General features: G+C 40.7%; 2 protein-coding genes across 5 annotated transcripts in view; one reads left to right on the top strand and one right to left on the bottom strand.

Annotated features, from left to right (window-relative positions):
• Positions 1-1762: 1762 nt before the first annotated feature.
• OIP5 (Opa interacting protein 5) lies at positions 1763-11546 on the bottom strand. The gene is made up of 5 exons (XM_045449984.1): positions 11222-11546; positions 10906-10972; positions 6812-6934; positions 3139-3220; positions 1763-1929 (listed from the first exon to the last, which is right to left on the bottom strand). Exons 1-5 carry the CDS (start codon positions 11544-11546, stop codon positions 1834-1836), a joined length of 693 nt encoding a protein of 230 aa, XP_045305940.1. The 3' UTR covers positions 1763-1833.
• Positions 11547-11655: 109 nt separating this feature from the next.
• The window catches only part of NUSAP1 (nucleolar and spindle associated protein 1), a 45684-nt gene continuing 32254 nt past the window's right edge, over positions 11656-25085 (top strand). For all 4 annotated transcript variants that reach the window (XM_045449980.1, XM_045449979.1, XM_045449978.1 and 1 more), the window contains exons 1-2: positions 11656-12013; positions 21970-22038. In XM_045449980.1, coding sequence (XP_045305936.1) covers positions 11909-12013; positions 21970-22038 — 174 coding nt within the window. In that variant the 5' untranslated portion in view covers positions 11656-11908. The remainder of the gene's footprint in view (positions 12014-21969; positions 22039-25085) is intronic.

Below are 25085 nucleotides of genomic sequence, written 5' to 3'. Positions count from 1 at the left end.
AGAGTTTTTCTGGTACTATTTGTTGCCAGAGGTTTCACCCTTGTTTATGGAATCAGATTTTGCAACTCAAAAGCATAAAGCAAGTCAGAATTTTGTTTAAAATTTTTAAATTTTAGAGCAAGAGGGTGCAAACAGGGCAGGGGCAGGAGAGAGAGAGAGAGAGAGAGAGAGAGAGAGAGAGAGAGAGAGAGAGAGAGAATTTTAAGCAGGCTCCATGCTTAGTGTGGAACCAGATACAGGGCTTGATCCCACAGCTCTAGATCATGACCTAAGCCGAAATCAAGAGTTGGACACTCAACCAACTGAGCCACCCAGGCATCCCAAATTTAAAATACTTTTAAAGGGAAATGTCCTTTATGTAGTATAAAATGGAAAAAAAAATTTTTTTTAAATGCTGCTAGCTACAGCTGAACCAAGTCAACCTGGCTATATCATGTCTCAACTGTGCTCTTGCCAGTCCCTCAGTGGTCTGCTTGCTGAGCCTATAACCCATGCTCCACAAGACAACCATAATAAGGTTCTACAAAAGTAAAACCAATCCTATCACAGGCTTCCTCTAAAATTCTTCAAGGGCTTCCACTGTTCTTGTGATAACAACCACCATCCTTCAGGAGGACAGTAAGTCCTCGCACCACTGGTTTCTGACCACTGGTGTAACTCCTGCAGGCCTTCTTTTATGGACCTTATAGGGCCTTTGCACATGTTTCTCCCTCCATTACCTTATTACCTCCTACTCTGTAAGACCACTGCTGAAATGTCACTTCCTCAGAGAGGTCTTTCTTGACCTCCAGACCAGGTCCGTTACATGCTGTATGTGCTTGTAGCTCTATGTCCCTTTTCTTCAAAATCCTTACTACACTAGTAATTTCACATGTATTCATGTGGTTATTTGAATGTCCATCTCTGTTGAGACCATAAGCTCTGTGCAGGTAGAGAGTGGCTGTTTTGGCTTAACTGTTATCCCCAGAAGCTAGTACAATATCTTTATTGAATAATATGATAAGCTACTGAACCCATGTGCTACATAAAGCAAAATATGAAAAAACAGCATTTTGGTGAATGATGTTTATCATTCCTTTATTACCTGGTTAAGCTCAGTTTACAAATGAAAAGAGAAAGATAAATTGTATATTTTCCAGTTAACTTATTGAATATTACCTATAAAATATGTATGTACCTGTATTTTACATAAGAAAAAACGTGGTTTCTCAGTCTTTACCTAACAACTGCACATCTTTATATCAGAGCATTCACGGGACATTGTCTCCCCATCAACCTAAATTTGCAGCAAAAGAGGGTTTCAGAAATAAACATTCATGAAATTTACAAGCTAAAATAAGTTCTTAAGACAAATAGCTATAAAACCTAGACAGGGTAGGCCAGGGAGACTCAGTTGGTTAAGTGTCTGACTCTTGATTTCGGCTCAGGTCATGATATCACAGTTGTGGGAGCCAGCCCCATGCCAGGCTCTGCGTTGACAGCACAGTGTGGAACTTGCTTGGGATTCTCTGTCTCTGCCCCTCTCCCGCTCATGCTTGCTCACTCTCTCAAAATATATAAACATTAAAACAAGCAAACAAAAGCTAGACAGAAGGCTCTTTAGTTTCTCATCTTCTAGAACAGGCTTCACAAATCATCTGGACAATCGGCCTAGACAAAATCCTAATAAACCACATTTCTCATCCATTCTTGAAGCCAATCTTTCTTGCGAATTGATCAAACAGCACCTGTTGTTGAAGACAGCAACAAGGACTCACCCTGATACTTTAAAAAAAATATTTATTTATTAATTTATTTATTTACCGACCCTAATACTTAAACTCTGATTCTGGATCAGTTTTCTGGCTTGGGCTGGTCAGGAGTTACTTCCTTCAGAATCTTCATCAGTGAATTTAAGTGAGTATGAGTTAACATTATCTTCTCTTTCAGCTAGGAAAAAAAAAAATAGGTATCAGGGCATCTTAAGCTTAACACTCAATTTGGTGATTCTAAAAGCCATTTCAAATTTAAACTAGTGATTGGGAGTTGGCAATGTCTCAACATATTTCATAAATATGTTTCTTCTATTTCTGAAAGAACTTTATGGTACAAACTCAGAGCACAATGAGATCCTTAGATACAAAGTTCATGTGAAAAAAGACCAGCCATTGCTGAGTGTCACTGCTTCAGTCTCTCTCCTATCTACCTCTTATCACCAGGTTTAAACTCCAAATACTGGAAAGGAAGACATTCAGAATAAGGTGGAGTAAGAAAGCTTACGGAGAGAAGCATCAACTAGTCTTCCTTTCCTTTCCTAGTGGCAAGAATCTAACTTTTTTCCTTTGTTTCCGGTAACAAATGCTTTTGTTTGATATTCTGCCAATGGTCTTCAAAAGTAGCCTTGTTAAGAACATATGTTTGGTGTAATTAGACAATTTTCAATAGTTCTTTCACCTATGAATAGCTATATCTAGAACCAAACTTAGTGGTATTATTCAGCATAAAATATGAAATACAGAATTACGGAGGATATCTGTTGAAGTCGGGTTAGCAAAAGTCTTATTTCTGACATAATTTGCACCATACACTAAATCTCATTTTTATCATCCAAGATACAAAAACAATCAAAATTCATCAGGAACTATGACTTAAACAAGTAACTCTAGAGCCTCTCCTTTGTTTGGGGGTACCCTTGGATTGGTGAATCATTTCTCTATTGCTGCTTTCAAGATTTTTTTTTTGTCCACATTTTTACTATGATATGTTGGGGTATAAATAAATCTCTTCTGTGTTTATCCTACCTGGGGCTCATTGAGGTTTTGGATATGGAAATTTATGTTTTTCATCAAATTTGGGAATTTTTCAACTATTTCCTGGGACATTTTTTCTACTTCTTTCTCTTTTCTTCTGCTATTTAGTCCCTTTACCAAAGAATTTTTAGGCATGCATGTTGTTTTTTTTAGAAAATGCTATTGTACACTTAGGTAAACTACAGTTTGGTATAAGCATAACTTTTATATGCACTGGAAAACCAAAATATTAATGTGACTTGCTTTGTATTATGGTATTTGTTTTATTCTGGTGGTCTAGAACTGAACCCACAATATTTCTGAGGTATGCCTGTATTATAGTAAATATACAACCATCATGAAATTTTACCTCTGCAATCTTTTCTGGTAGAGATAAGTTGTGAATATCCATCTCAGATGCATTTACTATGGCCTTTGTTTTTAAGAGATAGCTGGATAGAAAATATAGAAAGAAAATATTAGTATCATACTACAGATAAGATTATTAGTGAACCAAACTTGCCCTCTAAAATAACATGTCAGGCAAGGACCACCTTCTTACAGATTTCCATTTCAGCATTCATAATGTGTCTTTTAGGAAAAACAAATCCTCAACTAAGAAATCAGAGAGACTGTGTGTTTTATCTCACCCCTTGCCAGCCAGGAGACAAAATAACCCCACAACAAACTAAAGACAAAAACCAGGGTCCTATGAGGAATTCTGATGAGTATAAGCCTCACAGTCCACCAGTAGATCGTGTAGCAGTTAGAAGAAAAGTAATCATATTGTGACAACACTGTTGGTTGCCTATCCAGTAGCCATTCCTAACTTGTTTTTGGCTAACAGAACCCAGATTTCATTTAGGGCAGGAGTATGCCCAATAGTAGGAGATGAATAATAACTGCTCTGAGCCAAGTGTGCAATCTTACTCTCCACTATCACATATTTCCTCTCCTGCCTTAAGGCAATCATGGGACATAGTTTGGCCAATAATAAGGAAATTTTTGCTAAAGAGACCATTCACTGTGTTCCCATTTCCCATATCCTTTTCCTTCCAGTTGGGGATGCTATTGTCTATAAGCTGAATGTAATGCTTATAACTGTCACAGCCTACAAGAAGAAAAGGCCGAGAAAACCAGAGATGCTCACCCAGAGCTCTATGGTGGCTAAGCCACTAGAAGACTCCTGGGGTGGCCAACCACCCCCACCCTTACTTGTTAAAGCCACCATCAGTCAGGTTTAATTTTTCCTAGCAACCAAATTCATTCTGACACACATAGATTTATTATCTTTCCAGACTTGTGCTACCTATACTTTCCTAATTTCTACTTAATCAGAAAGAATATATTGACCTTTGAGTCCCAACTCCTTATTTTAAAGAAATTACTTAAAATCCTATTATACTTTTAAAATTTACATTAAAAATTTTTGTTACTAAAAACTTAACTTCCTTCTGCAAAAACTCAATTACAGCTCACCTGGAACAACTACTTATAACTTTCTGAAGAAGACTTGAGGTTACTAATAGCACACAGTTAGAAATAACTTTTCACCCTCTTTAAACTTAGGTCTTATTTGGGGTGCCTGGGTGGCTCAGTAGGTTAAGGGTCTAACTTTGGCTCAGGTCATGATCTCGCGGTCTGGGGGGTTCAAGTCCCGTGTTGGGCTCTGTGCTGACAGCCCAGAGCCTAGAGCCTGCTCCAGATTCCATGTCTCCCTGTCTCCCTGCCCCTCCCCAACTTGTGTTCTGTCTCTCTCTCTCTCTTTCAAAAACAAATAAACATTAAAAAAAATTTTTTTAAAGAAATTACTTAAGAAATTAGAAAATGAAAGTAAGTTATCAATCCATCTGAAGTATATATTTTCTGTTGAAAATTTGCAGTAAAGAAAAAAAACTGCACCGAGGAACAAATAGTATACCTAATGCACACTGAACAACCTTGTGAATGAAAGATGGGCTTTATGAGTTTTATTGTTTAGTCACCCAAAACTCACCTAGAAACACCTATCTAAGCACATTAAGTGAGAAAAAGGATGGGCATCTGGGTGCTTCAGTTGGTTAAGGGTCTGATTTTGGCTCAGGTCATGAAGTTTGTGAGTTTGAGCCACAATGGGCTCCATGCTGACAGTGCAGAGCCTGCTTCAGATTCTTTCTCCCTCTCTGGCCTTCTCCCACTCATGCTGTTTCTAACTCAAAAATAAGTAAAAACATAAAAAGAGAAAAAGGAAACTTCATGTTCAATGAAAGGAAAATGAGTTTTAGTGTTAAGACAGATTAAAATCTCAGCTCCCCTCTCTGAGACCCAGTGTTCTTCTATTAAGAACTCAAGTGAGGTAAGCTTAATATCTGGCATAAACACATAAAGTAGGTCATCAATGGCTATTTTTTTAAATTACTTAATTTAAATGTTTATTTATGACAGAGAGACAGAGAGAGAGAGAAACCCAAGCAGGCTCCCTGCTGCCAGCACAGTGTCCGATGTGGGACTCGAACCCACGAACTGTGAGATCATTACCTGAGCCAAAACAGAGTCGGACACTCAACTGACTGACCCACCCATGAGCCCCAATGTTTATTTATTTTTGAGAGAGAGAAAGAACGTGCACACACAGGGGAGGGGCAGAGAGAGGGAAAGAAAGAATCCCAAGCAGGTTCCTCACTGTCAGCACATAGCCTGACATGGGGCTCTATCACGAACCATGAGAACATGACCTGAGCTGAAATCAAAGTCAGACGCACAGCCGACTAAGCCACCCAGGCAACCCTCCCCCACTTTTTTTTTTAAATGATCAAGAAAAGACTATAATAGATGTTTCAATTTGTTATAATAAACAAAAAAGCTTAAGTGAGGGGCACCTGGGTGGCTCAGTTGGTTAAGGGTCCGACTTGAGCTCAGGTCATGGTCTCAGGGGTTCGTGAGTTTGAGCCCCACATCAGGTTCTGTGCTGATAGCACAGAGCCTGCTTCTGATCTTCTGTCTTCCTTTCTCTGCTCTTCCCCTGAGCTTGCACACGTGTGCACTCTCTCAAAAAATAAACATTAAAAAAGTAAGCTTTAAAAAAAAAAAAGTAGGGGTGCCTGGGTGGGTCAGTCAGTTGGGCGTCCAACTTCGGCTCAGGTCATGATCTCACAGCTCATGGGTTCGAGCCCCACGTCAGGCTCTGTGCTGACAGCTCAGAGCCTGGAGCCTGCTTCGGATTCTGTGTCTCCCTCTCTCTCTGCCCCTCCCCCACTTGTGCTCTGTCTCTGTCTCTCAAAAATGAATACATGTAAAATAAATAAATAAATAAATAAGTAAGTAAGTAAGTAAGTAAGCTTAAGTGAAAGTAGTATTAGGAAGATAAAGAAATATCAAAAGTACTACATAAGAAGGAAAAATAAGTAGTGTACTTTGTCTGATTCTATGAGGCCACATGGTCAGTATTTTTTTTTTTTTTTACCTTCCTGTGGGTATCTATCTGCATCATTCTTTTCTCCAGACAAGATTTCTCTGCATCTACATGTACAACATAGAAAATAGCTATCCTAAACCTAGAGCTTTCATTTCCCAACTTCAGCACCAGTACCATTTACAAATGACCAATGTCTCTGGGTCCTTATTTCAAATTCCTAGAGTAGAAAGCCTAATTTGCTTAGCTTAGGTGAGGTATTCATTCTTGATCCCATCACCTGGGAATGATATCTATCACACACGATAAAAATAAGGATACAAGGTCCCACTCTATGGGGAGAGAAACAGAGGCTGGGCACAAATCAGTAAGTGTCTATTACAACATTATTTTGCAAAAGCTTACATTCCAGAAGTTTCTATAATGAAAGAATATCCTCTCATTTATTCCAAGGTATGATTAATAAGACATGGTATGATTACAAGACATCTAAAATGAGCATAACATTATGAGACTTTATTTTGGTCCCACTGCCCATCTTTTTGTGTAAACGACAATGCCTGGCTTTAGCATTTTCTTTGGTACACACATTCTGTTTTTTCAGGAAGTTCTTTTAACATGTATTTGATAAAGAATGTCTAAGTCTACTCACCATATCATTTTGTCACTGGAAAGGCAGAAGTGACCTCTCAAGGCAGCCAGAGCAGCATGGGTAGAATACAAATGGAAACCAATGGGAATCCCACAGGAAGTACAGAATAAAAGGTTGTAAATGCTAGAGGAAAAAATGGAATATGGGTAAGAAAAAAAATCAGAGAAGAAATATAAAATAACCAGTCTCTGGAAACTATGTCTCCTAAAAACTATGCTATAATAGGACCGAGCCTGAAGAAATGTCACATTCATAAAAGGTTAACTCAGGTTTTAATAAAATTACATCCTAGATTACAGATTCTCTTGTGGATTCTGGCCACAAAAGCAATTATGGATGTATAATTGTCAGTTCAATAGAATAATTTACATTTGAAAAGCAGAAAAAGAGCTAACTAATCAGATTAATATTTAAACATATAAAACTATACATGACCAGGGGCGCCTGAGTAGCTCAGTAGGTTAAGCCTCTGACTCTTGATTTCAGCTCAGGTCATGATAGGATCTCAGGAGCCTTGGGCTCTGTGCTGACAGAGGAGAGCTTGATTGGGATTCTCTCTCTCTCTCAAAAATAAATAAACAAAAAACCCCACAAACTACACATAACCATACAAATTAGCTACCATCAAACCAATTTCCAGTATAAGGAAAATAATTAAATTGATTGGGGCTTACTAAACAATTAATAGAACTCAAATCAAGAATTTTCTTATGCAGATGTAACAAAAAATTAACTTAAAAATACCCAGACAAAATGCCAATAGAGCGGGGGGGGGGGGGGGGGAATCTTATTACCCTAGCCAAGGCATCTATTTTTTTTCTTTTTTTTTTTTTATCCTCTGAAAGATTACTGGATGAGGAAACAGTTACACCACTTGGGTAACTCACTAACCATATTTGCTGGTGTGTAAGACATATTCAAATAATACAAAGAAATGTTTTAAGAAAAAAACTAAGTGTGTTTCATCATGCATGTACTGAAAACAATTTTTTTTTTAAAATTTTTTACTTATTGGGGTTCCTAGGTGGTTCAGTCAGTTAAGCGTCCAACTCTTGATTTCAGCTCAGGTCATGATCTCAGGGTCATGGGCTCGAGTCTCATGTTGGGCTCCACACTGGGCACAGAGCCTGCTTAAGATTCTTTCCCTCTCCCTCTACTGCGTGTGTTTTCTCTCTCAGTCTAAAATTGATTTATTTAAGTAGTCTCTACCCCCAATATGGGGCTTGAACTCACCACCCCAAGAGCAAGAGTCACAAGCTCTTCCAACTGAGCCAGCCAGGCACCCCTTGAAAATAATTTTAAAGTAGCTTGATACAGGAAAAAATTATTTTTGTAAACATAATATATTATGCAGTAAAATTGCATTAATAGAGTATAAAAATCACTTGACTAAAAAAAATTCATGTCAACGGACACTAAAAAAAATAAACATAATATCCCAAATTCATTGGTAAATTAAGTCCCATACCACACATGTAGTACTGTATATTTGTGAGTATAGTAACCAAAAAGCAAGCCATGAAATAAAGTTGCATCAGGGCACATGGGTGGCTCAGTCGGTGAAGCATCCAACTCTTGATATTCAGCTCAGGTCATGATCTCACAGTTCATGAGTTTGAGCCCCACATTGGGCTCTGCGCTGACAGTGCAGAGTCTGCTTGGGATTCTCTCTGTCCCTCTCCCACTTTCTCCCTCTCTCTCAAAATAAATAAATAAACTTTAAAAAAAAAAAAAGAAAGAAAGTTGCATTAATTTAAATTAATTCCTATGCAGGAATTAATGGTATCAGACAAATCACAGTACCTATAGAAAAATGTCTCAGAGAAACTAATATATGGAACAGAGCAAAATGTGAAAAAAATTCCCAAAATATGCTTGTGTGTGCAATATAACATATTTCATTGAATATTAGTCTGCTAATGGCTCAAGTCCTTCAAAATGAAGGTATGCATTACCACACCAAAGAACTATGACCAGCTGAGTGCTTGCTGAAGGCAAGGGGATATATATGGGTAGTGGAAGAAGTTAGTTATAAATATCAGCTATGACCTAGTAACCAGTTACAGAAATGAGGACTGTGATTGTCATGAGTATTTCCTCCTTAGTTATGAGTATGTCTGTGTTTTTGCATGTTTATCTCTTTTCTTCTCTCTTATTCCCTTACTGTGTAACATAAGATCATACTATTATATCATACTATATCAAACTATATTAATTTTACTTTACAGTATAAATTATGAGATATCAAGGAGAAATGTAAACATCACTCAAGGACTTTATTTCCTCTTCCAGAGAAGGGATTAGTATGTTTTCAGTTGTATGCAGGACAGTTGTAACATGTTAGAATTATGACCTTGGTATTGTCTTTATTTGCAGTCTCGTATGGTTTTAGGAAATGCGTGTGGCTGCCAAGTTAACAAGTGATAGTTATATTTTATGTGTCCACTTAACTAGGTCATATGGTGCCCAGTTAGGTCAAATACTCTGAACGTGTTTGTGAGAGTGTTTTTGAATGAGATTAACATTTGAATCAGTAGACTGATTTGGGATGGCCCTCATCTCATCAGCTGAAGGTCTGATGAATTAGAACAAAAAGGCTAACCCTTTCAGGAATAAGGGGAAACTCCTCTTGTCTGACTGATTTAAGCTGGAACATTGGTTTTTTCCTTAGCCTTTGGACTTGAACTGAAAAGTAGGCTCTTCTTCTGTCTAGACCCTTCTGGCTTTTGGACTGGAAGTTACACCTTTGGCTTTCCTGGTTCTCAGGCTTATGGACTTGGACTAGATCTAAACCACTGGCTCTCCTGTGTCTCCAGCTTGCCAACTACAGCTCTTGGGAATTCTCACCCTCCATAATCACAGGAACCATTTCCTGATAATAAATCTCTTCCTACCAAGTCCCATGGCTCTCCTTATTCTAAAAGTATACAAACACATGGGAATTTCCCTCCAGTGTTTTCTAAACCATCTACATCAGTACTGCCGAAAAGGGACATAATGTGAGGCACATAAGTAATTTAAAATTTTCTATTAGTCTTGTTAAATTCAGGGGAACAGGTGAAATTAGCCTTAATACATTTTATGCTACCCAATATATCAAAAATATCATTTCAACATGTCATCAATATTTTTAAACTATTAATTTTTTTGTATTAAGTCTTCAAAATCTAGTGTATATTTACACTCATAGCATTTCTCAATTCAGGATGGCCACATTGTAAGTACTCAATAGCTACATGTGGCTAATGGTCACAGTACTGGATACCAAGTGCCTAGATGCCTTATCCTACTTTAAGAAGATATTTGGAGAACATCTGCTTCTGGCCCCAAATGACCCAATTCCAAGCAAGCCACCACTCTTTTCCTACCTGTTCCCTTTAGGTGGGAAGAGGACACTCTGGTAAGTATCTTTCAATTGGGAAAAGGGAGCTGCAAAGGTCTTTCCAATTACTGGGTAAAGTAACAATTCCCGTACTTTAACCCAAAAACTGAACCAAACTGTGGTCAGAATGAACTGTCTTGCCGTTAAAGCCAACACTCAAAATTGAGGAGCCTTCTAATAATAAATTATCTGAGTATTTTGTGTTCACTTGTAGATCACAGCAGAGACTGGATGCAGAGTTTACCCTGCAGTATTCAAGTACATAAGATTCAACTTGTGTTTTTCCCCAGGTTCCCAGGTTACAGAAGAATTAGTCCTGCCATGGCTTATTACGAACTGCAGATAAAATACAAATTTAAAAGTTTTACTTATCTCAAAGGATTGTAGTTTATAGTGATTCTCGCTACACACCAAAAGGTACTTTTCTCCCTTTTTCCCTACTGGACATTACTTTCTTAGCCTCACTTCCCTTGCACAAACCACTAGGGAGATGTGGCCCTCAGAAAGATGTTAAAATGTGCACACAACTACAACCAACTTTTCCATTTCACTGACAAGTTCCTACAAGTCTCAAACAGGTAAAAGGAACATCCCTCAAATACACTGTATGGATAGAATAAACTTTTCTTGTTCCTTTGTGCACGTCGGTTCCCCGCTTCTCCGTGTTATTAATATAGGGGCTAGAAACCAAAGGAGAACTCTCAGTACATACCTGCCTTTGAGCGAACCTTCAATGCCAACTAGGAAGGGAGTTTCCAAAACCACGTTGTTTGTGACTCCTGGGTAAATAAATAGAGGTCAGAATGAATATCTGTGAAGCCTTGAAAAGGAAAACCTACCCGCTACAAACAGATTCACCATGGCCACAAAAAACATGAAAAGTTGCCCCCACTCTTGGCAAAGGCGTTAATTTCCTTACAAATCTTCACCCCATTTTCTTCACCACCCTGCTCTCAACCATCCCGTGACAAAGCGGGAACACCCTCTCCGCCTTCCTCCTGTCTTCTTCAGACTCCGTCCCCACTCACTGGAGAATACCACGGTCCCGAGGGACGGCGACAGGTCCCAGGCGAGGTGCACAGAGTCAGCGAGTACTGCGTGGCACTGTGCACACTGGAACACGGCGCACCTCTCGGGCTGCAGCCACGACGGCAGCTGCGGTCTGCATGGCTGTTCCTCCGCCCCCAAGCCTGCGGGGCCAAGCGGCGAGGACCCGTTCACCACCTGCGTGTCCCACTCCATAGAAGTTGTACAAGAGAGTTCCTCAGTTGAATTCTTGGCGCCATCACAAACGTTACCCTGCGACAGCATCGCATAAAGTGAGTGACAACGGCGCCTCGGCCGAGCGGCCATCTTTCTGCAGCCCCCGCCTCAGCTTCGAACAGACACTTGACTACGCCCACACACAGTTCCTGTATCCTCATTGGACACCGTGAGCCTAGGCTTTGCCCTGCGCACGCTTTCTGGACACGCCCTTCGGCGCCAAAGTGTTAATGAGGGGTGGGGGAAAATCGCAGGCCTGCTGGGAGGGGAATCTTCGTTTCTATTGGTCAACGCCAGGAGACCCCGCCTTCAAGACATTTTTAACCAATAGAAGTACAGCATTTTCAATTTAAACTCCCTATAAAGTTCGGTTTAGTCAACGCTCAAAGTGGCGCCAGAGCTTTGAACGGTGCTGTTTAGTTTAGAGTGTCCGTGCTATCCAGGTCGTTTGGATGCAGCTCGACATGACTGTACCCTCCTTTGAGGAGCTGGACACCTTCAAATACAGCGACCTGCAGAATTTGGCCAAGAGTCTGGGCCTCCGGGCTAACCTGAGGGTACGTAGCAGGTAACCCGCGGGGCAGGTTGAGCGTTCTCGGAGAGGTGGTGGGAAGAGACCGAACGGGAACCTCGGGGAATGAGGCAGCTGTCCCTCCAGCTGGGCAAACAGAGAGGGAGCCATAGTATTCACCTTATTTTGAGGCTGACTTTTCTGGGGGCTCACATAGGCCTTGACTTCGCAAGCGTTTGTTTGTTTTGGTTTTATTGGACGTACTCTGGAATTTTGTCTCCGAGGCTGTAAAACTTCGAGGGGGAACTGTGCGGATTCATTTCGGGAGTGGGGTTTATATATTCTTCGGTGGAGTTTTCACACAAAATTCTTAGGGTACTCGAGATTTGTTCTGCAGGGTGTGGGTGTGGTATTTACAGAGTGAATGCCTAAATTAGGTATTACAAATGGTTTTAAGTGATTAAAACAAAACAATTAGTGCCCAGGTACTTGTTGGGGCTTAGTTAAATAAAGGAGTGTCTTTGGAGATATTTCTGAGCTTTAGTCTTTAATGGCTCCCCAATACCATTTCATAAAGCCTTAATTCTTTACCTTAAATCCCATCAGCTTTCTGCATTCTAGCTGGAATCTTATCCAAGACAGCATCCAAACTGTACTGGTCTCTGAACACCTGACACCTTTGTCCCTCTTTCTGTCTTTGCTAATTTTGGTCCTTTGGTCCCATATCCCCTTGTCTTTCCCTCTTCTTTATTTGCATTAATAACTTTCAAATGCTCTTCAGAGTCCATCAGAAATATCACTGACTTGGCACTTCGTCTCCTCCTCTTCAGTTCCTTGGCTATAGGTCCACTACCCCAGTAATTCCAGGAATTCTGTGTGCTTTTAACACAGTTTAATTTCAAGTACTCTCTTTGAGCACTTTTAGGCTTTCACCTCTGGTTATTTGTGTGTTAAATTATCTTCACTAAAAGTTAAATTCCTTGAACAAGAATCTCATCCATGTTCCTTGGAAGTCTTACAACACTAAGCACAGTGCATTTTATATAGGAGATGCTGAATAATTATTTTCAATCACTTCTTGGCAGTGCTAAATTAATGCCCTAGAGGGTGGCAAGAGAGTTACAGTGGAGGCTTGCTGAGTTCAGAGCTCTGGATGACATTAAGGCCCCACAACCATTTGGATCTCTAAAGAGATATTCCAAGAGAGATAGATTCCTAAAAGCCTCACCTGTAGTCTCTTGAGGCACCTAATCTGCATTAGCTGATTAGTCACCTGTTTTTATAGAGTGGCATAGTAAAGTATTTCAGGCCACCACAGACCCCATTGCCTTTCTAGCACACAGTGTCTGGCACATAGTAGGTATCAATAAATAGATTTTTTAAATTTTTTTTTTTTTTTAATTTTTTTTTTTCAACGTTTATTTATTTTTGGGACAGAGAGAGACAGAGCATGAACGGGGGAGGGGCAGAGAGAGAGGGAGACACAGAATCGGAAACAGGCTCCAGGCTCTGAGCCATCAGCCCAGAGCCTGACGCGGGGCTCGAACTCACGGACCGTGAGATCGTGACCTGGCTGAAGTCGGACGCTTAACCGACTGCGCCACCCAGGCGCCCCATAAATTTTTTAAGGTGTTTATTTTTGAGAGAGAGAGAGCACGATCAGGGGTGGGAGGTGGGGCAGAGAGAGAAAAGAGAATCCCAAGCAGGCTCTGCACTGTCAGCACAAAGCCACATGTGGGTCTCAAGCCCACAAACTGTGAGATCACAACCTGAGCCAAAGTCAGACACTCAACCGACTGAGCCACCAGGCACCCTAAAATTTTAATTTATTTTTTATTTTAGACAGCAAGCAGGGGAGAGGGGCAGAGGGACAGAGAAAGAGCCTTAAGCAGGCTCCATGGTCAGCACGGAGCTGGATGTGGAGCTCAATCCTATGACCCTGGGATCATGACCTGAGCAGAAATCAAGAGTCAGATGTTCAACTGACCCAACCACTCAGGCACCCCTCAATAAATATTTCTTGAGAGGTACTGTTTCCCCAAAGTTGACCATACACTACTTGATTATAACCAACTATAAAAAGAGACTTTTGAGACAGTTGACGAAAATTAAACTTGGACTAGGTATTAAGATATTTTTAATTGTTTGGAGTATTATGGTATTGTTATGTTCCCCCCTTTTTTTTTTTAATTTTTTTTTTTTTAACGTTTATTTATTTTTGAGAGAGAGAGAGCATGAACGGGGGAGGGTCAGAGAGAGGGAGACACAGAATCTGAAACAAGATCCAGGCTCTGAGCTGTCAGCACAGAGCCCGACGCGGGGCTCGAACTCATGGACCGCGAGGTCATGACCTAGCCGAAGTCCGCTGCTTAACCGACTGAGCCACCCAGGCGCCCCCCCCCTTTTTTTAAGGCCTTCTCTCTTGTAATACATGCCAAGTACTTATAGGTGAAATGTTATGACACCTGGGATTTGCTATAAATATTCTAGGACAAAGAGAGGGTAATAAGATGAAGTAAGAACAACAGAATGTTGATAATTGTTGAAACTGGGTGATAGATACATGGGAGTTCATTAGACTATGCTCTCAACTTTATATGTGATTGTAACTTCTTATAACTAAAATGTTTTAAATTATTTACGATTTGTACAGCTTAAGAGCTTGTTAAATCAGTTGGCTTTTTAAGTTCAGAGTATATAAGCAAAATATGAACAAATTGCTCTAAGCAGTGATCAAGATTAGATGATCATTTTGATGATTTAAAAAACTTTTTTAATGTTTATTTAGAAAGAGACTGTGTGTGCAAACAGGGGAAGGGCGGAGTGAGAGAGAGAGAGAGAGAGAGAGAGAGAATATCCCAAGCAGGCTCTGCACTGTCAGCGCAGAGCCAGACAAGGGGCTTGATCCCATGAACCTTGAGATCATGACCTGAGCTGAAATCACGAGTCAGATGCTTACCCAAGTGAGTCACCCAGGCAGCCCTTTTTTGATTATTTTAAAACACTAAACAGAATAAGATTTAAATAAATTCCATCAGAATGGTAACATTCAAAATAAATTTAGAAGGAAAAATCTTAGCCCTTTTTTTTGTGCTTTACCATTGAGAGTAGTGTCTCAATGAAGGAGTCAGTTATTGGTATTTACTGTGTGGCCACTGGTCCTTCTCACTCCTGCCCTGGCTTTCCTGCTCACAAACAAGCCTAGATTACAAAGACTGGCGCCATCTGCATTCTCTTGTAGCTCCCCTTCCTCTCCTGCCCAAATTCCAAGCCTGATTAAACCTGGCTAGGTGCTTAATCTTTGTACCTAACCAGCCGACCCTGCCTGGAGAAAATCCCGATATTGCTGACTGAACTTAAATTTATGACCATAAATCATAAAATGAGCATTTGATTCCCCTATATTCCCTTGGTAGTCATTAACTTCTCTATTTTTGAGGACCCTTATTTCATATCCTCTCACCTCAAATTGGCTCCCTTCCCTCATTTGACTTTTCCTCATAGGTCATGGAAAAATAGACACAATCAGCTAAGAATTACCTCCTCTTTCCACCATCAAACTATCCAGCCATCCCGCGCCTGTCCCCAATCCCCAAGAACTCTGCCTTTGTGTGAGGGCAGCCTTGCCATTTGTGCTGTGGATCCTGTTCCCTCTTCCAGGGCTATGTGCCTGCAGTTAGCTCCTCTCTCCTATATCAGTTTCTCCCACTCTGGTTGCTCATTTCGATGATATATGCAATCAGGTCGTAATATCCCCCATCTTAAAATAAAACAAAGCTCTCTCATGACCCCTTGTCCTTCCTTTGCTGCCTGATTTCTCTGTTCTGTTTCACTGTAATTGCTGTTACCAAGGCCACCATGCTCTGCACCTTACCAAGCATACAGTTCATCTCTATCTTCCTCTGCTGTTTGGCAGGATCTAATGTTCCTTTTTCCTTAAACCACTTCTTTTGTAGGCTTATTTGATAAGTTTTTTCCTATCTTACCAGCACTTCCTTCTAGCCTTCTCTCTTGCTTCTTCCTCTGCTAAATTTCTAAATGCAGAGTGCCCCAGAGTTGTGTCTTTTCTCTAACTGTGCGTTCCCCCAGGTGACCTTATCCACTATCATAACTTTAAATTCATATTGAACTGATGACTCTATGTCTCTAGTGGGACCTCTCTCCTGAGGTGCCGACTCCTATTTTTAAGTGCATCTTAAACAGCATGGCCACTTCAAAACAATTAAGATCTCTTCCCAGTCTCAGTAGATGATTGAAACCCACATTAGAACACTCTTTTAATATACATCCAAATTAGTTAGCATATAGTGCAACAATGATTTCAGGAGTAATTCCCTAATGTCCCCTACCCTTTTAGCCCATCCCTCCTCCCACAACCCTTCCAATAACCCTCTGTTTGCCTCCATATTTAAGAGTCTTTTATGTTTTGTCCCCCTACCTGTTTTTATATTAATTTTGCTTCCCTTCCCTTATGTTCATCTGTTCTGTGTCTTAAAGTCCTCATAGGAGTGAAGTCATATGATATTTGTCTTTCTCTGACTAATTTTGCTTCGCATAATACCCTCCAGTTCCTTCCATGTTGTTGGAAATGGCAAGATTTCATTCCTTTTTGTTGCCGAGTAATACTCCATTGTGTGTGTGTGTATGATATGTATTTACATATGTGTATATAAATATATATAATTTATATATAAATAATATAAATAAACAATTTATATATATATAAATATATACAAATCATATATATAAATATTACATATTTATATATAATTTTTATATACACGTTTATATATTTTATATGTATTTATATATTATATATATATGCCACATCTTCTTTATCCATTCATCCATTGATGAACATTTGGGCTCTTTCCATACTTTGGCTATTGTCGATAGGGCTGCTATAAACATTAGGGTGCATGTGTCCCTTTGAAACAGCATACCTGTATCCCTTGGATAAATACTTAGTAGTACAATTGCTGGGTCATAGGGTAGTTCTATTTTTAATTTTTCGGGGAACTTCCATACTGTTTTCCAGAGTGGCTGCACCAGTTTGCATTCCCTCCAGCAGTGCAAAAGAGATCCTCTTCCTCTACATCCTCGCCAACAACTGTTGTTGCCTGAGTTGTTAAATTTAGCCACTCTGACTGGTGTGAGGTGGTATCTCATTGTGGTTTTGATTTGTATTTCCCTGATGAGGAGTGATGTTGAGCATTTTTTCATGTGTCAGTTGGCCATCTGGATGTCTTCCTTGGAGAAGTGTCTATTCATGTCTTTTGCCCATTTCTTCACTTGATTATTTGTTTTTTGGGTGTTGAGTTCTTGATAGGTTTTGGATACTAACCCTTTATCTGATATTGGAAATATCTTCTCCCATTTTGTTGGTTGCCTTTTAGTTTTGATGATTGTTTCCTTCGCTGTGCAGAAGCTTTTTATTTTGATGAGGTCCCAACAGTTCATTTTTGCTTTTAATTCCTTTGCCTTTGGAGATGTGTCAAGTAAGAAATTGCTGTGGCTGAGGACAGAGAGGTTTTGCCTGCTTTCTCCTCAAGGATTTTGAAGGCTTCCTGTCTTGCATTTAGGTCTTTCATCCATTTTGAGTTTATTTTTGTGTATGGTGTAAGAAAGTGGTCCAGGTTCATTCTTCTGCATGTCGCTGTTCAGTTTTCCCAGCACCACTTGCTGAAGAGACTGTCTTGATTCCATTGGATATTTTTACCTGCTTTGTCAAAGATGAGTTGGCCATACGTTTGTGGGTCCATTTCTGGGTTCTCTATTCTGTTCCATCGATCTGAATGTCTGTTTTTGTGCCAGTATCATACTGTCTTGATGATTACAGCTTTGTAGTATAGCTTGAAGTCTGGGATTGTGATGCCTCCTGCTTTGGTTTTCTTTTTCAAGATTGCTTTGGCTATTGGGGGTCTTTTCTGGTTCCATACAAATTTTAGGATCATTTGTTCTAGCTCTGTGAAGAATGATGGTGTTATTTTGATAGAGATTGCACTGAATATGTAGATTGCTTTGGGTAGTATTGACATTTTAACAATATTTGTTCTTCCTATCCAGGAGCATGGAATCTTTTTCCATTTATTTGTGTCATCTTCAATTTCTTTCATAAGCCTTCTGTAGTTTTCAGTGTATAGATTTTTCACCTGTTTGGTTAGACTTATTCCTAGGTATTTTATGGTTTTGGGGGCAATTGTAAATGGGATCAATTCCTTGATTTCCCTTTCTGTTGCTTCATTGTTGGTGTATAGGAATGCAAGTGATTTCTGTGCATTGATTTTATATCCTGCAACTTTGCCGAATCCATGAATCAGTTCTAGCTGTTTTTTGGTGGAATCTTTTGGGTTTTCCATAGAGTATCATGTAATTTGCGAAGAGTGAAAGTTTGACCTCCTCCTTGCTGATTTGGATGTTTTTTATTTCTTCGTGATGTCTGATTGCAGAGGCTAAGACTTCCAATACTATGTTGAGTAACAGTGGCGAGAGTGGGCATCTCTGTTTTGTTCCTGACCTTGGGGGGAAAGCTCTCAGTTTTTCCCCATGGAGGATGGTATTAGCTCTGGGTCGTTCATATATGGCTTTTATGATCTCAAGGTATGATCCTTCTATCCCTACTTTCTTGAGGGTGTTTATCAAGAAAGGATGCTGTATTTTGTCAAATGCTTTCTCTGCATCTATTGAGAGGATTATATGGTTCTTGTCCTTTTATTGATGTGATGAGTCACATGGTTTTGCGGATATTGAACAAGCCCTGCATCCCAGGAATAAATCCCATTTGATCGTTGTGAATAATTTTTTTAATGTATTGTTGGATCTGGTTGGCTAATATCTTGTTGAGGATTTTGCATCCATGTTCATCAGGGAAATGGATCTATAGTTCTCCTTTTTAGTGGGGTCTCACATTAGAACACTCTTGATTCTTCTCTTCATGATCCACATCCATCCTCGTAGCCTCTTCCTCCCAATTACTCCTGAAATCTGACATCTGGACACCATCTCCAGTGCTGCAGACCTGGGCCAGACACCCTCTTCCCTTGACCACTGCCTCAGCCTGCTGCTTTCCCACCTGTACTCTTGACTCACTGTAGTAGTCTCTTGGTAATCAAGGTGATTGACTTCCTTCACACCTAAAATAAAATCCAGACTCCTGCAAATGTAAGGTGACATACTTGGTTTGATCCTGATTTGGAGGGAAATGTTTAAAAAAGAAAACAGCTGGGGCACCTGGGTGGCTCAGGAGTCAGTTGAGTGTCTGACTCTTTGGCTCAGGTCATGATCCTAGGGTCATGAGATCGAGCCCCATGTGGGGCCCTGTGCTGAGCATGGAGCCTCCTTGAAATTCTCTCTTGCCTTCTGCCCTTCTTCCCCATTTGAGCTCTCTTTCTCTTGAAATGAAATTTTAGGGGCGCCTGGGTGGCTCATTCAGTTAAGTGTCTGACTTGGGCTCGGGTCATGATCTCAGTTCATGAGTTTGAGCTCTGCATTGGGCTCTGTGCTGACAGCTCAGAGCCTGGAGCCTGCTTTGCATTCTGTGTCTCCCTCTCTCTCTGCCCCTTCCTTACTCACACTCTGTCTCTCAAAAGTAAATAAACGTTGGGGGAAAAATTTTTTTTAAATGAAATTTTAAGAAAGTCTGTTTCCCCACTGGTCCATCAGTAGAGGTTCCTGGGGAGCGGGGACCTTGTCTGTCTCATTTACCACTCTCTCTCCAGTGCCTGGGACAGTGTGCAGCATGATAAGTGCTTGTTGAGTGAATGCATGTGTATACTAACACCTGCACTTCCTGCTTGGTTCTTGTGAGCATCACCCCATAACATCAGTCAGCTAGATGCCCTGACTTGGCTCTGCCACAGGCACCTCGTTTCATCATTATCACAAGCTTGGTATTTTCGTGGCATTTTAAGGAGTGTTCTGGAAACCTGTACAACTTCGAACCTATGACAAACAATATTATATCGTATATTTAAAAATTTGCTAAGCTAGGGACACCTGGGTGGCTCAGTTGTTTGAGTGTCTGATTCTTGATTTTGGCTCTGGTAATGATTTCACGCTCATGGGATGGAGCCCTGCTTCAGGCTCTGTGCTGAGCGTGGAGCCTGCTTAAGATTCTCTCTCTCCCATTGCCCCTCTCCCCCAACTTACATTCTCTTTACCTCTTAAATTATTATTATTATTATTATTATTATTATTATTATTTTGCTAAGGTAGATCTTAGGTGAAGTGTTCTCACCACCAAAAAAAAAAAAAAAAGATAAAACCCAATGAAGTGGTGGCAAAAATTTGATAGAAGAACCAAGAATGCCTCAATTTTGCCATGCCAATCATCCCCTTCACAGAGAAGACCCTTAGGTTCAAGAAACAACAGCAGGTAGAAAATAGGTACCACTCTATTACTAGCCAGTATGGTGACTAATAACTTATAGGGCATACTGGTGAACCGGGCTGGAGGATGGGCTTCACACCCTAAGCACAGCCTCTCCTGTCCCCTACAGCCTAAACCAAATCTGGATCTCTGATGTTCTCTCCTGGACACATGGCCAATGATAAATGGTATGAGAAGTGGTGGCTGAGCCCACCTTGAGAAGGAAATCTCTGATTTTCAACTGCCTGGCTGAGTGGAGGAGGAGGAAAAGACAACATAACCAGTATGCTTGATCTTTCACAGCACAAGAAAACATAACCAATCAGATTGATATTTCTCTTTTTTTTTTTTCTTTTTTCTTTTTTCTTTTTTTTTTTTAAACTTCTAATGTTTATTTATTTTTGAGACAGAGAGGGACAGAGTGTGAGCAGGGAAGGGGCAGAGAGGGGGAGACACAGAATCAGAAGCAGGCTCCAGGCTCTGAGCTGTCAGCACAGAGCCCGACGCGGGGCTCGAACTCAGACTGAGATCATGACCTGAGCCGAAGTCGGACGCTTAACCGACTGAGCCACCCAGGCGCCCCTGATATTTCTCTTTCAAGAATGGGAGGTTTCCTGGACTGGAAAGAGAAAATAGGAGTCCCTTTCCTCAGGAGCCCTTTAACCATCCTTCTCTATAAGCCTGCCTGTATTTGGCATTCTTCATCTGAGAGACCCCCACCATGTTCCATGAGATGCCCAAGCCAGAAACTTAGGTGTAATAAAGTTTCACTATTCCTCAACCCCTATGTTCATACTGATTTTACTTCTTAAAAAGGTTTTGAATCTGTCCATAGTGCCTTAACCCTGCTCTAGTTCAGGCCACAGTCCTTTCTAGTTTCCTACAACAGCTTTCCAGATGCTTTCCTGACTTTGTCTTCCTGCCATCAAGTACATCCTGCACAATGTCCTACCAGAGTGGGACAGTTTTGAATAAAGCAAAATTGGTAAAAACCTGTGCTGCTGCAGACTCTTCAGACAATGCCCTTTACTCTAAGGGTAAAGTTTGTATTTTCAAGAGGCTTATAAGGCCTGGCAGGATTGGTCCTTGCCCACTTTCCCAGGGTCTTCTCTCACCATCCCTCCAGCAGCTCCATGCTCTGGCCACTTTGAATTCAAGTTCCACAAACCACCCTCATTCTTGCCTTCCCATGTGATTTCTTTACCTCTTCCTTGTAGCCACTGCTGTCCTGTTCATCCTTCACACCTCAGCAGCTACAGACATCATGTCTTTGTCTTAGAACTGGTGTGTCTGGTTACCTCCTGAAGTTGACCCTGACTCGTGGTCCAGATCTTGGTGACTGTGCCCATTTGTGTTTCTGTACAATAGCCTAGGCCTCCCCATGCTGGTTCTTAGCCCCGTGCCTCTGTGGTCCTTTCCTCTTTCCCTGTCTCGCTTCCCCGTTCTGGTGTGAAATCTATGTGGGGCCAATTCTGTGTTGGTCATCTTTCTGTTCCCAGAGGCTGCCCAGAGGCTGCCTTGAGGAATACAAGACCAGGAGAATAATTATCCTCAAAAATGGGAAAGATAGGTTATTATCTTTCTTGCTTACTTGATTTTTGGCCCTACTGATAAAGTCTTTAACCTTCCTGCAGGCAGGCAAATTATTAAAAGCCTTGAAAGTCCACCTTCAACATGAAGCAAAAAAAGAAAATGAGAATCAGGTAAGTAATATTTTTATCACATATTAAATATTAAAACAATTATATTTAGTTAATGAGTGATGACTTAAGACGTGATATTTACCCCAAAGAGATAATTACTGGTAATAGTAAATCCTTTCATAATAACTGTTTGTTATAGAGAAACTGCATATAGCAGGTAATCTGTTGAATAAGATGTTCTCATACAAATGCAAAGGTTAATTATTAGTTGGCAGTCATTACAAGAACTAGCCTTGGATGAGCAGGGAAGGAACAGGATTTGAAACCCAAAAAATCCAGGTTAAATAGCAGTTGTCGTTTCTTTTTGTGTCATCTTGGAAAACTCAAATGACTAGATTCTTAGTTTTCTGTTCTTTAAAATGGAAATAACATCTGCTTGGCTGAATTGAATGTTAAGAGTCAAAGGGTCTGTGAGTAGGGCTTGTGAAAGTGCCCTGTGTGGTGAACTGTAAACCAGAGCTAATGGGAGAGAGCCTTTCCTGTCTGTCTCAGACCTACACCAAAGGTTTTGACAGAGCCAGGATTCTAAACTTGAAATGGAGGAAAATAGGGAAAGGCCTTACGGCCCCGGGCTTTGAAGAGCATCCATTATCTATCTGGAAATGAAGGTAAATATAAAAATGAACCGAAAATGTAATTTTTCCCCTCTCTGTATTTGTCATCTCTATAATTATATTCCAAGTTATAAACATTTAAAACTATTAATATTTAAAATTCTTTTGGCTCCTGGTTTAATTAACTTAAAACAGAAAAAAAAGGATTAATTTTGAATTCTAGCTTTAAGATTCTACATCATATTACTCTCAATCTGCCCCCACCTCTTGCCCCCTCTCCCCCCCCACCTGTACCCCCATCTTCCCATTTGCCCCTCCCCTCCCTTCCCATCTCTTTCCTCCCTCCCTTGCTTCCATATATAGGAAACTTGATTGTAGTGCCATTTGAAATCAAGATTTTAGTTTGGATAACAATTAATGGACGAAATTTAAAATTATCCTATTTTCAAATTCTGCATTTTGGGCCATTTCATTTTGAAAAAATTTCACAAAAGCATGAATCAGATAAAGAATTCCTAAGTCAGAATTCTTTTTTTACTTTATCGTGAGAGAGCAAGGAAGTAGAGGAAAGGGCAAGGGTGGGGTGGGGAGAGAGAATTCTGAGATCATGACCTGAGCTGAAGTCAGATGCTCAACCAACTGAGCCACCCAGGAGCCCCAAGAATTCTTAATATATCAATAGTGAGCTTAGATTGATGAGGGACCTGATATAGACAGAGTTTATTTACTAAGGCTACAGAAAGAGTCAACACAGTCCAAATGCATGGCAAAGAGATCATTAATGTTACCAAGGATTGATAGATGTGCAAACTTCCAGACCCCCCCAAATCATCACCTAGGGGAGTGCACAGGTATGGATCACATCTGAGTGAGTGGGACATGGCACATTTTGGAAGCCTTATTCTCACACTGTAGGTCAGCCTTAACTATATGGGTTGGGGAAGTGCTGTATGTGGGTTAGTGTGGCTGTGTGCCAAGGATTCCGTTGTCTAAACCAGATGCGCCTCATCAGTCTTGGATTTAGACAAGTGTATTATAGGTACATCATGGTGCATTCAGGAATGAACATACCTTCCTGATCACTGTCAGCCTCCCAGACTAACATAAAATGCATGGGATTAAAACAAGCAATCTCAGGGGTGCCTGGGTGGCTCAGTGAGATAAGCCTCTGACTTTGGCTCAGGTCATGATCTCATGGTTTGTGGGTTCGAACCCCATGTTGAAATCTGCGCTGACAGCTCAGAGCCTGGAGCCTGCTTCAGATTCTGTATTTCCCTCTCTGTGTCTGCCCCACCCCTGCTTGTGCTATCTCTGTCTGGCTCAAAAATAAACATTAAAGAAAAATAAGCAATCTCTGGGAGTTGGGCTAACAGGCTTCTAACTAGGACAGTTAAAGGGGTGCCTGGGTGGTTCAGTTGGTTAAGCATCCAACTTTGGCTCAGGTCATAATCTTGAGGTTGGTGAGTTCAAGCCCTGTGGTACTCTGTGCTGACAGCTGGGAGCCTGGAGCCTGCTTTGGATTCTGTCTCTTCTCTCTCTCTCTCTCTCTCTCTCTCTCTCTCTCTGCCCCTACCCCCATGCTTATGTGCCCTTCCCTCCCTCCCTCTCTGTCTCTCAAAAATGAATAAACATTAAAACATAAAAAAAAGGACAATTAGGGGACCTGTCTTGCACTCTGTTAATAAGGGAGTCCCTGTGGGAGAGATAAATAAGTACTTTAAGAGCATCTCTTGGGGCCCCTGGGTGGCTCAGTCGGTTAAATGCCTGTGGGGCTCTGCACTGACAGTGCAACAGTGCAGAGCCTACTTGGGATTTTCTCCCTTTCCATCTCTCTCTGCCCCTCTCCTGCTCTCTCACTCGATCACTCTCTCTCTCTCACAAATAAGTAAACTTAAAAAAAGTATCTCTTTAGATTCCAGAAATACAGGTAACCCAAGGGCAACACTTTTACAGTGGAAGCAGTTTCTTTTGCTTCCCCATGACTATCCAGGGAGTTGGGAGGTGGGATACAGATAGCATCTTCCTATTCTCATGTATCCTTGTTTCTTTGAATTTATGCTTATCTGTTTTCAGCTGTCACTTGCCGACTCCCTGGTTGCTTTCTGGTATTTGGTGTCTTGCTGTCTTCCTCGTCCCCTCATGCCCTGACTTTCTTTGGAATGAATTCACAGGTCCATATGGATGTTCTTTACTGTCCTTGCCTGCTTGTTCCCTCACTCCTGTAACTTTGCTTCCCACTCTTCATCAGCCATCCTCTTCCTTGGCATATCCTGGACCCTTTATGACTTGGAACTATTTTACTTCTGTAATGTTTTACCTCTAAAACCTGGCATTCTCAAAACCTTCTTATTCTTTGCCTCCCCATAAATTTGTTTTATATTATGGTTCTTATTGCAGGATGTATGGGAGAATCATTTGGGGAGATTTTTAAAAATGCTGATAAATTGGGGCACCTGGATGGCTCAGTCATTTGAGTGTCTGACTCTTGATTTC

This window comes from Leopardus geoffroyi, chromosome B3 (assembly GCF_018350155.1).
Source record: "Leopardus geoffroyi isolate Oge1 chromosome B3, O.geoffroyi_Oge1_pat1.0, whole genome shotgun sequence".
NCBI lineage: Eukaryota > Metazoa > Chordata > Mammalia > Carnivora > Felidae > Leopardus > Leopardus geoffroyi.
Note: the sequence above shows the minus strand (reverse complement) of the source record. Positions and strands in the feature narration are given on the sequence as shown.